General features: G+C 40.3%; 1 protein-coding gene across 6 annotated transcripts in view; it reads right to left on the bottom strand.

The window, feature by feature from the left end:
• TNRC6C (trinucleotide repeat containing adaptor 6C) overlaps positions 1-16,004 on the bottom strand; it is a 104,085-nt gene that overhangs the window by 20,509 nt on the left and 67,572 nt on the right. For 3 of the 6 annotated variants that reach the window (XM_058038554.1, XM_058038551.1, XM_058038556.1), the window contains 6 exons: positions 9,361-9,570; positions 7,965-8,131; positions 6,699-6,779; positions 6,043-6,100; positions 5,690-5,835; positions 94-267 (listed from right to left, as the gene is read on the bottom strand). In XM_058038554.1, coding sequence (XP_057894537.1) covers positions 94-267; positions 5,690-5,835; positions 6,043-6,100; positions 6,699-6,779; positions 7,965-8,131; positions 9,361-9,570 — 836 coding nt within the window. The remainder of the gene's footprint in view (positions 1-93; positions 268-5,689; positions 5,836-6,042; positions 6,101-6,698; positions 6,780-7,964; positions 8,132-9,360; positions 9,571-16,004) is intronic. The other 3 variants (XM_058038555.1, XM_058038553.1, XM_058038552.1) reach the window with 2 other exon arrangements.

The raw sequence follows: 16,004 nt of genomic DNA, 5'->3' as shown, positions 1-16,004 counted from the left end.
AAAACCTGTTTTTCCTGGGGAAGAGGCTGACAGGCACTAGCAGCTACTCAAAGAGAGCCAAATTCCCCTGGGCATCTCCCCCAACAGCCTTACCTGTCTAGAAGAATTCAAGTTTTGCATGCCCAGCCCTGAGGCAATCCCGCCCAGGGTCTGATTAGGGAGTGCACTGTTTGAAAGGGGGAGCTTCAGGCTTGGTGAAGGCAAAAATGGTGAAGTAGTGGGCTCTTCCACTAGGCCGCCATCCTGATTGGAGAAAGAAAGGGTGAGCTGTGTGCATGCCACGAGCCCACAGCACAAACCAGAGTCCCATGGAGACACAGGAGGGTGAGGATGAGTAAAAAGAGATACATAAAAAAAAGGGATGAATGGCAGGGAATGGAAAGTATGGAGTGAAGGGAGAAGAAAGAGAGAAACAGGATTAAGGTACTGTTTTTGGTAACTTTGTTGTACTTAATTCCCCAAATGCACAATCACCCTCACCCACCTTTCCAGAGGAAAGGGAGGATTTTAGCAGCTGATGGCAGAGCTATCACGTGGCCACTGCCTCCTCCCCACTTAGGTTTTCTCCTTTCTTCTCCACCAGACTGGAAGGTGGGAGAGGAGAGGCCCAGCACATTTCAGGGAAGCCCCTCTGTCTGTCTGGAAAACTCCAGACATAACCCAACACTTTAACAAACCCAAGACTTGGGAAAGGCCAAATCAGCTTATTTGACACCAGTCTGGATTAGGTTCCACATCATAGCTCTGCTCATAAAAAAAACATTTTTGCATTAATCCCCTTTCCTAACTGAGACACACGAGCCTCTTTTAATATTCACACAGCGCTGAGTTATTAATGCCACACTCTGAAACATTACACTGCAAGGCAGCCAGTGAACACAAACCAGCAACCCCAGTAATGACAATATCAGCTGGGCAGCCTTCCTGAACATCCCCAGGAGGAGGCAGATTTTAGCAAGGCAGGAGGAGCCCTCTCTGCTAACTGGGCTGTGAGGAAGCACAGCTGAGCGTGGATCTCATGCACAGGAGGGGGCAAACAGCAAGGCAGAAAATAAAATAAATTACAACAGCACCCCCAATCAAACAGGTAGATCTCTCTGCTCGTGTTTCAGTGGGGCACTGAGTTCCATCTCAAACTGTGCTTTGATGTCTGGGAAGCCTGGGGTAAGCATGATCAAATAACACTGTGTACAAAGTAGGGCTCCAAAAAAACAGGCAGAGAGAAAAAGCTTTGATTTGCAATGTGCTGGGTTGGTGCTTTTCAGGCAGTATAATCATTGTAAGGAAAGGATTTTTAAAGAGGTGAGGAGCTTTATTTCAACCAATAAATTCAATGCCCCTGAAGACTGTGAGATACTGGTGAGGCTCCTTTGTTGAAAAAGAAGCCCAGTCTGCTTCCCACATACCCAAACAGATGACCTCATGCAGCAAGCATGCTCAGTGAATTATATGTTTTAAGTTAATCCTGAAAAATGCATTTTCTACAGCTCTCCTTTGATGCAAAGGAAAAGTTTCTTTACTATCAGGCAAAGTGACACTTGACATCCTATCTGACTATCCTGAGGGGGACACTGACATTTTCTAATGATATCCCCAAGGCCTTTCAGCTTGAGATATTTTACATTCTACTGGACATCAGTCACACTCCACAAACAACTGCAGCTTGCATGACAGTAACAGGTTCAAGGATTTCTCTTTAGATCACAGACACATGTTTACAATTCTACCCTTCCCCCTTCAAAGTGAAAATAATTTCAAGCTTGGTGCTCGCTCTCCCCTTCAGATGCCATTGTTCCCTATGTGAAGAGACCTACTGACCATGAAAAACCCTCCCTGCCCCCCAAATTTATTCAAGTCTTGCCTTGCTGACATTATTTTTTCTCAATTTGGATAGAGGCAATGCCAAGGATGGTGAAGGACACACTGGAGACTCAGGCATTTCATTTCCAGACTCCTTCACAAGTGTGTTCCTTGGCTGAATTGCAGCAAATGGCTTTGTGTGAGTTTATAACATTTTATTCATATTCACCTGGTTCTATTTTATTTAATTTGAACTTGTTGCACTGTGCTGCACAAATCTATGCTCTATAACTGAACTAAAATCAATTTATTTAACAAGAAGTATTTTAGTTGGTCAAATTAAGGCACCCTTTAGCATTTTCAAGCCAGACTAGAGGACAATTTTACTGCTCACAGTGGTTTCTGACCCATTATTTCTCAGGATCCCTTATGTAATAATTGTTTCCTGAAGAATAATCTTTTCCACCTAGCCTTTCCTCTTCAGTGATTTTCTTAGAAATTTATGTTACACTTCTTCCTCAGGCTACTCAATTAAAAACTGAGTCATCACATTAATGCTCAATCCAGCACTGCTTTTAACTTTATTTTAAGGGATTTGGCACACCCACAAAATCCTACTGGTAGCAGTGTTGCCTACTATAGTTATCTAACACAAAGCACCACACTGGAGTTTTTTAGGATTTTAGGAAGTCTCTCACAATAGTCTCACATATCAAATGTGACAGAATGCAAGTGGAATTACTCAAAGGTTTTTAGTCTTATGAGATATGGACAATTTAGCAGAGGATGCCTGGACACTTTGGCAGTCACCTGCCAACAACTGCCACTTCATGAATCAAAATGTCTCAACAGGCAGATGAGAGGCTGATGAATCTGCCAGAGCTCTTTGTATAAAGTCACTTATAGAAGTAGCTGGCGGAAAATATACACTGACTTCTTAAAAAAAAGATTGAAATAAAAAAATCCTTTCCTAAAAGAGGAAGTTAAAGTAATAAAATCTCATCTAAAAAAAAGTTATCTTCCAATCAAACAGGAATTAGGCAAAAGAAACCTGGAGGAAATGCAATAGTCAAAGAACTGCTCATCATACAAGGGGTGATGAAAATGGCTTCAGTCATTGGATCACAGGTGGCAGAGATGAAGCAAAGAAGAATTGAAAAGGAAACTTCAAAATCCTAGTGATCATTATCTAATTGTGACTTCTAAAAAAGTCTCTCCATATTAACACAATATTCTCCTTATTGTCCCAAAGATGAAAACCAATCACAGTCCCCAGAGATTACTGGGCTCAGAATGTGAAGGATGAGGCTGAAAAATCCCAACAAACATGATGTTCAAATCAGAAACAAGGAATAGGTTTAGTCAGAAGATTTTTGGAAGATTTTTTGGATGCTGAGAGGCATCAAAGCTTGTAGACCTGAATTTTGCAGTAGTAGAGCAGAGGAGCTGATCACTGACTGTGAGGGTAGGGGAAAAGGACACTTCATCTGCAAGGTGAGAATTTCAGAGTCACAAGCCAAACTCTACACTTGGAAAAAAAAGATCCCTTCTCTAGGCTTATTTCTGGTATTTTAAGGATGTTTCCAAGAAAATCTGACATGTTTTTCTTACAAATCTGATGGCTCCAGAGGGCAACAGGTAACAACTTCAGGCAAACCTGACACCTAAGCACAGCATGCCTGCCACCAAGTGTGACATAATGTGCTTGAGATCACGTATCAGGCCTGCATCTTTATTCCCTCAAGGCCACTGGATATTCTCCCCTGTCCTTTTATGGTGCTACAGGTCAAGATAACATCCTGAGGAATAATAAATTAACAAAGCAATGAGTGCTGAAGATTGACTCAGTGTGACATGGAATAAAGAGCACCTGCAGCAAGCAGAGAAAGCAAACACTCAAAGGTGATGTTGAATTGCACAGATCACTCCTGATGCAGAGAGAACAGGGAGTTCACTGGATCCACAGGCAAATGTCAGGGTTGGAAATTTGCCCTCCTCAAATGTATAAAGTTAAAAAAATATTAAGTGCTGGCTTTAGCTGTTTAGAGAAAAATGATGGTGTTTTAATGGAGGTGAGCTGAGTGGTAACAATGAGCCAAATTACACCACCCCAAATTACAAATTCATGGAGAGGAACCTTGCAGAACTTATTGAGGACTAAACAAAAGGATGATGAGTTGATAAAGCAGTAAGTAAAACAAGGAATGCTGGCTGGAGTGCTCTGTCCAGCTGTGTGGAGAGCTTGTTCCTCACCAAGGATGACCTAAACAGAAACAAGACAGCTCCAGACTCATGCCCTGAAACAGTACCTCAAAGGGCAAAAAGGTTTTGGAGGAACTGCTTAACTAGCATGAGCTGTAAATCTGGAAAGAATTTCTTTGGAGGAATAAAAACTCTGTGTTCTTAGAGTAGAAACTATATTTATTTAATTCACTTAGCAAGTTGCTCAACACTGTGATAGCTAACAAATACAGTGTGGGATTATTTCCTTTGTTAGAGCCAAGTCACTGTGACAGATTATGCCTAGACTGATAGATTTTACTTACTGTATGAATAATAATGATTTTAGTACTCCCTTCTCAATAGTTGTGTTTAACATATGTTTCCAGAATTATGCATCATGCTGCACATAATGCACCTCTCTCTCTGGCAAGGATTTCACTGCTGAAGGTATTGTTATCCAAGAAAAGGAAAGGCTAACTGGCATGCATGCATCTTTTGTGGCCTTCAATTAACACATTCATTAAAGTCTGCCATGGCAAAGAATGAGCTTTATATGAGTGGATTTCATTACTGCCTCACACCCTGTGCACAGCTCATGTGAAATGAATTGGTTTCAACACAGTTTGTCAAAAGCACTGATTTCTGTGGTCAGAATCCTCCACCACTCATCTGTATGAACCTTTAAATAACCTGTGAAACACAGAATGACATCTGAGATTCTTCTTTACTTATCAATAATTTTCAGGGGGATTCTTAGGTGATTTGTTAAGTTTCTGTAGGATTTTCTGTCAAGGCTGTAAATCTCATTTCCTAATGAAATTTTGGCTGCACTTTTCCATATATTCTTTTCTTTAGTAACTTTGAATCCCTGACATCACAAACTTCTGGAGCCTTTTCCTCAGTTATTAAATAGTGCTGGAAAATTTGTCATATGTGGTCACAGAAAGGGAAGCTCATTGGAGAAGCTATTTATGACTGTGCATGTCTGCTCTGAGATAACAAAAATACCTGAACTCTTCCTTTGTATTTAAGCACTGAAATTTTCACTGAAATTTTTAAGAAGCTCAAAACTAAAAGAAGAGAAATTAAGAGCCTAATTCTTGGAATATTTTGAACTCCTCCTTCATATTTAAGTACTGAACTTCCACTGACATTTCTAAGAAGCTCAAAACTAAAAGAAGAGAAATTAAGAGCCTAATTCTTGGAATATTTTGAACTCCTCCTTCATATTTAGGTACTGAACTTCCACTGACATTTCTAAGAAGCTCAAAACTAAAAGAAGAGAAATTAAGAGCCTAATTCTTGAAGATTTTGGCCTTGGTCCTGCCTGATTGTGAATTTGGGCAAGGTTCACTGACTGCACCCTCATAGATTGCTGTGGTTAATTTTTTTGCTCCTTTTTTTCCATTTCTAGTTCTACTGTGTTCCTGATTCCTTAGCAAGTTTTCAAGTGTAAAACTGGGGATGATCATTCTTTATTTCTATGTAAAAATCAAATCACTGCTCCTTTCCACAAGACCTGAATTCCCCACAAGACTGAAAAAACACAAGAAAAGGAACAAAACCACATCCATCACATTTCTTTCTACGCTTTCTAAGCAGACAGTGGAAATCACCAGCATTTTTACACTGTGACTTGTGCACCACGTTCCTGTGCTGAGCTCACCTTGTCAAGGAAGGTGGGGCGGTCCATGGAAGACTCTTTGGAGATTGGTGGTGGGCGGCAGCCAAGGGGTTTGGTGACCATTCCATTATAGTCGGTCACTCCCATTCCACGCTTGTCCATTTCCACCTTCTTTTCCAGCAGAGCACCTGCACAGAAAAGGGAAATATATTGGAAAAGGTGAGGTAAAGGGAGCAAAGTTGCCAACAACAGTTCAGAGAAATTCATCTTGCTTACGAAAGCAAGGCAAGAAAATAAATATTTTCTAATTAATCGGAGTATAATCAAATGTTTATAATCATGCAGGGTTCCTGTGTTGCTTTAAAGACAAAAAAGTTACTTACACAGATACTTACTCATGGCCTGATCAAGATTCATACTGTTGCTCTTCAAGGCCTCTTCCGCTGGCTCTCTCTGTTAAAAACAGGAATTATGTTAAGAGGAAAAGCAATCATGTCCATGTGATTTCAAAATAACCTGAGAAAACAGACACAACTCTTAAACACTGGGCTTAATGTTTACTCAGCAGCCTAAATAATGTCTGTGTGTGGTTTTTTCCTGCTTTCAGCAATTCTCACAATTCAGGTATTTCAGTTTGTCAAGGAAGTACTGGCTCTACAAGGCGAAACACATTGTTCTGTTTAAACATCTTCCTGTTTTCCATGAACAGCTCAAATGTCACAATGATATGACTTTCTCTAAGAAACAACCCAGCTTTACTCTCATTTCACCTGTTTAATGAAAAAAGAGGAATGGGAGGGGATTATTACTGCACTTCAAAGTAATACCTGTTATTATAAAACTATGAACTTCAAAATCTTATTCCAGTTCATCTCAGAGCACTGAACACGTTTAGAGTAGATTTCTGAAATCACAGTATGTTTCAATGCAGGTCAGAGCTACTTCCTGGCCTGGAGACTGAAGATCTTGGTGTAGCTACAGTCTGAAACAGCCACAGTCAGAAGTACAAGCTAAAAGCTAAGGCACAGTGTGCTGCCTGAGCACTACTCACAGGGAAGCCCATGTCTGTGAGCTGTTTTATCAGACGGTTCATGATCCAGGCCTCATCCTGCTTGCTAGATGTCTTCATGCCCTTAGTAAATAAATGGGAGATTCCATTAATGGGCTGCTTGCCACGTTCATTGTAGTGAGATGTACATAAAAGAAATGGTAAGTGGTTTTTATTAATAGCACATGCTACTGAAAGATGTATTAGTACATTAATTCAGAAAGTATTGAAGAACCCTCCGAGCAACGCGACTAAGATTCTCTTCCCCCAAAAGTGTAAAAATTTATCTCAGCTGAATAGGTGTTCAGTGTACTATTTAGTATTTGATTTGCTGGCCACTGAATTAAAGCCACCTTTGAATTTAAGTATTTCATTTTAATCCTTGGCAGAAAAATATAACGAAATAAAGCTGAAATAGTACAACACTTCCTGAAAAACATTCCCAAAAACAAGTTTGCAACCTTGAAGTTAAGAATGTTACTCAGTGTATTTTCTTAAAAACAAACAAGAGCGTCTAGATAAACACCTTTAAAAGATCTTTGTGCAGCTTTTCTATCACAATATCCTTAAGAAGTCTCTTCTTTTCAGTTCTCCAGAAAGTACCAAGGGACAAGCGCGGATTTGTTTTGGGCTGTGGACAGTACAAGAAACAACCATACTTGATCAAATCACCGGCCTAACTGTTGGCTAATGGATTAACAAACAAAGTGGCTAAATGCATTCCCAATTCCTTTAAGTTACAGCCTGGCCTTGTCCTGAAATAAAGGCTCTGCAATGGAAAATTTCCTCACACAATTGTCTACGTTCTCGGTTGAGTGCAGCATTAACACAAGTTCACTTTCTTCTCACACACACACACACTGTCCTCACAAATAGAAAACAGCATTTTGTGTTAAACAGCTCCATCACAATGTTTGCTTTTCCACCACCATGGGAAGTGTCTGAAAGCCCCCTTAACACCTTCTTGTCTTTCTGTTAATACATTATAATTTCTTTAGAATACATGGAAGTTTATAAAACTTAGAGAAAACAAAGGCAACAACAACAAAACTCCCAAAGCATCTGATATGCCTAAATTCAGAGATCTCCCATTTTCCCCTGGAAACAAGGTAGGCTGTACTTGAACCACTGTAGTGGCAAGCTGTGCTTATGTTCAGGTGTCAGAGCTTTAATTTCAGGTGTAATGCACCAGCAAATTTGTGACAACTTATTCCACAAACGTTACACTAATTCCACTCTTGCAAGAGAGTGTCTTTATTTTTGTCTTACCTTTTGAAGTCCTTTCTTCGGGGCATTCCCCCAGGAATTACAGGAGGAGCTGCTCTCTTGTGAAGCAGTATTATTCCACATATCTCCTTCTTCATCTTCCCACTGACTAGTACTGAGATTCACATCATCCCCACCACTGCCCCAGCCTTCTTGCATAGATTTTGAAGCTGGAAGGAAAGTGGGAGAAGAAAAATATTATTCAGTTTCCTGCAAATTTCAAAAAAATAGTCTTTTGTGCCATATCCAGGGTACTAATGTGAGCATTTTCAAGAGACAAAGAAGTTCATCACATAGCTTAGAAGGTCTTCTTTGAAGCTAGCAACAAAAAAGGGAAGTTTTTTAAGAGAAGTAAACATCCAGCAACTTCCAAGTCCTGCTTTTCCCAGAACCAGTAAGATCTGTGGTCATGGCCACTCCACTCTCCCAGGAACAAGGAAGCAAAGTATGAGCACACATTTGTTAAGTGCTATTTTGCTTTCAATAAATCTCACCATTTTACCTACCACATTTTTCCATGAACAAACCAGATTTCCAAGTCATTAATGCTCAGACACTCATTCCCATCTTGAAGAATGAAGAATCTGAAAGGAGCTTGTGGGCTGCAGGAACACTTCACATTCAGTGACGAGGTTGTGTCACCTCAGTCTGTTTTTTTCTGTTTACTCTGTTTGAAGCTGGGATTACTCATCTTAAGAGTTCTCACTCCCTCTTTTATGTTTTCTGGGAATTCTAACTATGTCTCACTATGCAGGAGAGAATCTCTAGGCAACCTGCAAAGCCAAGAGGAGAGTCTAAAGCAATCACAGTGGCCCTCAGGACATTCAGAGATGGAGGAGATTTTAGTAAATACCACGAGTTAGGAATCACGAAGCAGGAAGTAGTTCAGGATGTTCCTGAACCTGGCAACAATTTTAATGGCTGAAGAAAACACCCACTCACTCAGTTTAACCAAACATGAGGTTGTTATCATTAGTGGGTCTCAGGTGTTGCTTTTCCTACCAGAATCAATTCTATCTTGACTGTTCTCCACTGCTTCTCATCCCAATACAGGTTTCTTTTAGACACCAAGGGTTTAAGTCCTAGTCACGTTCTTCTGCAGTTTCACAGTTTCCTGCACCTCTGCCATCCTGCTTTTCATTTAGACAACAGTACTCTCCTTTAAATTTCCAGATGGATGCACCATATTCATATTTTTGAATTAACTGGGTATTTGGATTAGTGTGGCCTTGTGACAGCTAACAGTTTTGAGAATGAAATAATGAAGGCGGCCCTGTGACTGAAATGCAGAGAAAAGCAGGAGTGGCAGAGCAAACTCCTGTGACTGAGATGCAGAGAAAAGCAGAAGTGGCAAAGCAAACCCCCTCCCCTGGCAGGACAGTGGCAGCCCTGTGTGTACCTGGTTTGCACAGTGCTGGGGCAGCAGCTGGAGCATTTGTTCTTCCATAGGTCCCTGCAGGCTCGGCAGGATTCTCTCCCCACCCGGTCCCACTGCTGGGGGGCTTCCCCCAGGCTGAAGTGCCATTATCAACTGCAGCAGAAGGGGAGGAAGGCTCTCCCCAGGAAGCTTCACTCTTGGTGTGGACAGCAGGCATCTCTCCCCAGCCTGCTGGAGCAAGGCAAGGAGAACAGTGATGAGAGGTAAGGTTTCTTCATCAAATAATACAAAAAAAGTTTAAATTTTGCACATGAGTTTCTCGGGAAAGAGCATGAACCAGTAAGTACATACAGTGATTGTAGTTAAGTGTGTTTAAAAAAATCCCTTAAATTTGGTTTTAGGAGTTTTTTTCTTAATTCAATACTAATGCAATGTTGTTAACACAACAGAAAGAGGGTTTTTCTCCAGCGCCAGGAGCAACCAGGCTGCCAAGTGAGCACCACACTGGTCCCAAGGAGCAGCTGCTCCCACCTGCCCAGGGCCAAGTTCCAGAGACCAAGACCCCAGTCTGACTTGGGCCTTGCTTCCTTGAAAGATCTTAACCTTTTTTATTTCCTTTTCACTGTTTAAAAACTATAAAATTTCTTTTCTCATGCCCTGGCAGTAAGATGCTGTTTGATTGTATCTAATCTGAGTGAAGATTATCTGTGCTGAATGTATTCCTTAAAGCTATTATTACAGCTCATGGTTACCTACCTATCCCTCATCACTGACCCTCTATATTATAATAAATATTATTTTAAGGGGATTTAATCAAGACTGCAATGAGAATCCATAATCAAAGCACAGGGAATGGCAGGTAGAAGCCACTGTTTTCCTACAGAGCATTACATGAACTCACTGAAGACGTAAGCTACTCCAAAGAAACAGCTTTAGTCTGGCTGGCCTTGAATGTAATGCTCTTAAATCCATCTGACAGGATTTCAGCCCTGCAGCAACAGCCACAGGGCTCCTGAGCCTACAGAGCAACCTGACCAACACAGCAAAGGGGTAAACTGAATTTACAGCCATTGTTACCAGAGATTTTCTGCAGAGAGGACTTGGATCACAGGTGGAGTTCAAGGTACTTTGTAAACCAGCACAAAGAGAGGAACAACAAGCAAGAAAACAAAATTCTTACAGATACCTGACACTAACCTATTTTTCTACAGTTGTAAAAAAACCTACATCACATTACATGACAGCTGAGATCTTCACAAATATTGTAGAATTCAGTCTGTTGTTTAAAAATTCCACTGGTAATTAGGCTGCTAAATTTGGAACTTGTTCCCTTTTCACTGGAGATGAATGTTATTAAGATGAGTATTTTCGAAGTGAATGACCAGATACTGCTTTGCCACAGCATTATTTCCTTTTTTTCGCTCCACAATGGCATCTGTAAAAATACTCTGGAAAGGTTTCAAAAAGCAGGAGTAACATTTTTTGTACAAATTGACCCCCAGAAAAGGTAGGCAATGGCAAGGGAGTGTCTAACAGCACCTTGAAATACACTGGAATAACAAAACATAATGGTTCACTGAGCAACAAGTCCTTGCAGAACTCACTGAATGCCACAGAATTCCCCTCACCAGAAGCTGCAGCAGCATCCATTGCCAATAACAACTCAAACATTGCCGAGCAGAGAAAACAATCAAATAGATGGGCCCAGAGCTGTGCATTGATACCATGTTTCTGCATTATATATTTATCTTAGGCTCTATTCCTTACAGCAGCTGTCTCAGACACTGATGCCAGTGCAGATGGCACAGCGAGTGCCAAAGTCTGCACTGGTGTGTGGCAGCTTCAGAAAACTCCTTCTCTACCAGCAAGAGGCACTGAATTTAAAGAGAGCTCCTGAATTAACTCAAAATATCACTGTTTCATTCAAGCTATTTCCATTTGAAACAAAAATGCCGTGGTTTAGGCTCCAGCAATGTACCTTACATTTCTGGTTATTTTAAGGTGTGTAAAGAAGATAAACTGGCAGATCCACAGATGTACCTAAATGAACCTGTACTTAACATGACAGCTTCCTTGGTGTTGCACCTGAAATGCTAATTTCAAGGTTCCTGCTTGTATTTTCTAGGCAACTTTATTTAAGGGAGGCTTTGTTTGAGTTTCTGCCTCACTACTCAGGAGGCAACTGGCAGACAACTGTGAGTATTAAATCATATTGGCAGCTGCAAAAGATTAACTGCAGGCAAATGAAACACTAAACAAAACATCTCCACAACACCACCCAGACTGCAAACAGGGACAGCGCAGAGTATTAACATCCCCCTGGCTTCATGCAACCTCTACTAGAAACTTTACCTAATTCAATTTAGGAAATCATCCTTAAAACACAATTTATACATTAAAAAGCCAAAGTGTGCTATGCTATAGAGTAAAAACCTCAAAAAACCTGGTTCCTCTGTTGCCCTTAGAAATTCAACTTCAACTAAAGGCCACAGATGTGTCATGTCCAAATTATTTTAAGTGCTTTTAAATGCACTGAGCGGGAAATAATATGGGATTACAAATAATGGAAGAGCCAGCCTTTACTAACAGAAAATAGTACAAGTACATAAAAGCAAACAAAATAAATCTACAAAAAGTTTTCCAAACTATCTTAACAGATAAAATTAAGTGCAGGAAATTAGTAAATAAAACCTGAAGGCTGCTGGAAAAAATAACCTGTGCACTGCAAAAACCTGAAAAAACCTGGCCAAACATTTTCAAAAGTTCTGCTTGGAGAAAACTTCCTATTTTCCGATGAAAATGATACAGATTTAGGCTGTCCTGGTAAAAGATCCTCAAAACCCACCCAGATCTTCACAAATGTTGTTTCACAACAGAATGTGCTCCATTTAAAGGCTTCTTTGGCAAGAAAGTGAGGTTTTAGTACTGAAGTTTTGAAACATTGTTAGAATTGCAAGAAATGAAAAGATCCCAGTAAGTAATAAACATGGACACATTGGCAGAGCTTTGTTTTATAGAAATAAAAACATAATTAACATTGGGCCACAGCCAACAGGAAATCCTCAAGGGAAAGTGAAATGTTAACTAAGCTGTGGCAGGATGCAGTTGTTTTCCCTCAAAATAACCCTATAGCTATTTGGATGGCAGAAATTGTTTTCTTTCAAGTTGTTGGTCTGTGATAAATACCAAAGCACACGAGCACAATACAGGCAAACCAAAATTTTAGAACCTTATATAGATAAAAAAGAAGATATCAGGCAAAAAAGAGGTTGTTTACTAATTACACACTAATTATTCTGGGTTTTATATATATACATTTAAGAGCCATTTGAAATCTTTCAAATTCTCATTTTCTGAAAGGGATTCCAGTTCATCACTGAGCATTCAGAAAGCTCTAATTTGGGTTTCAGCAGTGACATCACCCTTGTGTGAAAATCAAGGGCAGCTCTCTCAGCATCACTTGGCTGCCCCCCAAAACCTGGCTATTCATGGGCTGAGCACCCACCAGAGGGTTTTAGGCTTTCACATGAGCACCCTAAAGGAGCCCAAAGCTGAGCTGCTTTCAAATCCATTCTGATGGAAGTTCAAAGTAAGGAAAACACTGCCATGTGAGCTGCCACTTAGCAGCACAGGATTATAAAAGGAACAGAGATGTTTGGAGCTTTCAGAACTTAGACCCAGTTCAGGTTTTTAAAACTTAAGCTCCTCACTCTCTAGTAACCACAAAGACCTTAATTTGTGACCTACAATCCCCACAGGAAAGGCTGTGTTATCTTCTGTTGTTTCTTTCCTCAGCTGGAGGATGCTGGAACCCTGCCAGGCTCTCCTGATGTAATGAGCAGGAAAGCATCAAGCCCACTCCTCAGCACTTGGAGGGAGGATCTGATGCTGTTTGTGATCCAAAAATCTCTTGAAATAAATTCTGTTTGCAAAGCCATTTCTTATTTCCTATTCCCCTCATATCAAAGCTGCATGAGTTAGAAATGTTAGGAAGAATTATGCACAAGTAATTCTGATTAAACCCCAATCTAAGCCAAACCCACCAGCTTTCTGCCCCTCTTTCTAAGTAATTCACTAGTACCTTAAAAATAAGCTCCTATAACCACTAAAGACTGTATCTATCACATTATCTATTTCTTTCCCCCTCTTTTTTTCCTCTTCTTTTCCAATGGAAAATGAAACTCCTTAGAGCATTCCTTATTTTCACCAAGTGTTTACCAACATCTGCTTCCCATCAATGGCTTTTAAGTTCTGCCTTCAAAGGATCTGGAGAACTTCTGGGGATGGGTGACAACTTGAATAACAAGACTGTAACTTGGCCTCTATTTCCAAACTAATAAAGCATACACTCCAATCCCAAAAGGAACTGTTAATCCTTTGTGAACTCCTAACTAGGGCTGTGCAGCAGAATTAAAATCCACTTCTTTGCCTGCAGGACGTGTGACTGTGACAACTTCCATCTGCCAACTCCTCCCTACTTATACAGGAATGCAATCCATGATTCCTTATTATTTATACTCCCTGAAAGTGACTGGCAGAGCTTGTCATGACCCACACAGGTGACAAAATGCCCATGGTAACTACAGAGTTCAAGAGTTGCAGGATTTTAGATGAGCGTGCACTGTAGCACAGGCTCTAATAACACAATCATGCTTTGCATGGAAAAGAATTGCTGCTGGATGAACTTTGGTTGTGAATTGCAGAAGTTTCCTGGTGACAGGATTCTCTGCAGAGGCTGCAAATGCACAGCCAAGTGGAGAGGGGATTGGAGTAGGAAAAAGAGTTAAACAGCACAAACCCAAAGTGCAGGGCCCTGTCTGCGTGGGAGACAAGACACTCACTACTTGCTTCCCATGTTTTGGATGATTTGTGGATGTTTCAGGTCCAGTTACATTTCCCCCAGAGCACGGGGATGCTGCTGTGCAGCTGCCCTGGGAAAAGGGGGCTCCTGCCCAATGCCTGAAGGGAAACCCCTGGGATCCATCCCTTGGAATTGCTGCTCTGGGTGGGAGATAAGCACAGCTCCCTCTCTGGCACAGCCACAAGCAAACACAGCAGAGCTCAAGACACAAGGGACTGCTCCTTGCTTCCATTTAGACAAAAATCCTTCCAAATATTTCCATGTTTGACCTTTATACTTGTACTATACCAAGAGTTGGTAATATACATTTATACTTGTACTGTGCCCAGAAATGCTGTACTATACCAAGCATAAGGTTTAATTTATGCCTGCTAAAATCTGATCTAAATTTTCATGTCAGAATCATACTTTAAATTGTCTTCAATTATCTTCACTATTACTTATTTTGTACTTTTCCTGCATGCTGACTTAAATATATTCTGAGAGCTGGCTTTGCTTATCTTGGAAAATTAAAAAAAAATAAAGGAGAAGATCAATGATCTGCTTATCTTAAAAGATCTTAGAATCTTTCTAGCTCACATTTTTCAAGAAGCCCAACACTCACTTGAACCTGGTTGGGGGCAGCTTGAGCAGGTTGGTTATGTGCTCATAGGCAGCTTTCTGAATATGTAAACAAATTGCTTCAAAGAAACCCTTCCTTTGCTGTTGTCTATGCTCCAAAGGAATCACTGCAGATTAATACCAGCTTTTAAATTCCATTTTCAAAATCTGAAGGGCTCAGGACCGTTAAGTTTTCCTCTATAAGGTGTTAATTATTTGAATAATATTAACAATGCATTGCTGTGTATGAACAGTTTCACAAGCACCAAAGTAATCTTCCAAAAATCACCTTAATGAAAAACAAAACCTCACCTCAACCCAAACAAAAATCCACTTTCATGATACTTCCATTACAATTCAGGAATCTGAATTGTTGTTTCATGGATAAAGTTTTAAATATGGATTACATGAGGCAGTCACATATGTTGGGCTGACCAAGTACAAAGCCATTTAAAGATTTCTCCTTCTGGAGCACATTATTTCATTAAATAGGTACCCTCTGCTGTTAACATATTTGACCAGAGTGGGGAACCTAAGACTATTTTTATACAGACATTAAAGCAAATTTGAAACATTCCAAAACATCAAAGAGAAAAAGGATGGGAATCAAGAGAACAAATCCCACTTGGAGAAAAACGTGGCTAAAAAGTCAGTTCTTAGCCATGACTATGATGAAACAAAAACCTGGAAACAAAACTCAGATGGAGAATTTAAAAGAGTACTGCATGATTAGATTTATTTTGGAGAGGTCTGTGGTCATGATATAGATATGGGCTACTAGTGTAACTTTTATTTAAATACCTCTCTTTTAAGCATTTTTCCCATTTTTATGATTTTTTATTCCTTGCTGCTTGTCTGCAACAGCACCTTGCCTTTGATTAGAAAAATTCCTAAATGTCTAAATCCTTGTCTTTGAAACACAGCTGAAGTTAGGATGACCTAACTTCAGCAACCCTAAATAACACCTTGAATCAGTCCTGCTTTTTGAGAACCACACAAAATCCAGGATGCTGCCTGTGCCTGACCCCTGAGAAGAGAACCATTCTTCATAAAAGACAACAAGCTGGACAGAGAAACAGCAGCAGCCTAAATTCATGCAATTGTTAATAAACATCTGTTGCCAAGAGATGTTTTGCAGAAAAGAAACAGATGCAGACTGTCTAAACACATTGAGCCTGCGCAGTGGGGACAGCAGAAAATAACA

This window comes from Melospiza georgiana, chromosome 21, assembly GCF_028018845.1.
Source record: "Melospiza georgiana isolate bMelGeo1 chromosome 21, bMelGeo1.pri, whole genome shotgun sequence".
Lineage (NCBI taxonomy): Eukaryota > Metazoa > Chordata > Aves > Passeriformes > Passerellidae > Melospiza > Melospiza georgiana.
This window is presented reverse-complemented; position numbering and strand designations above follow the sequence as displayed.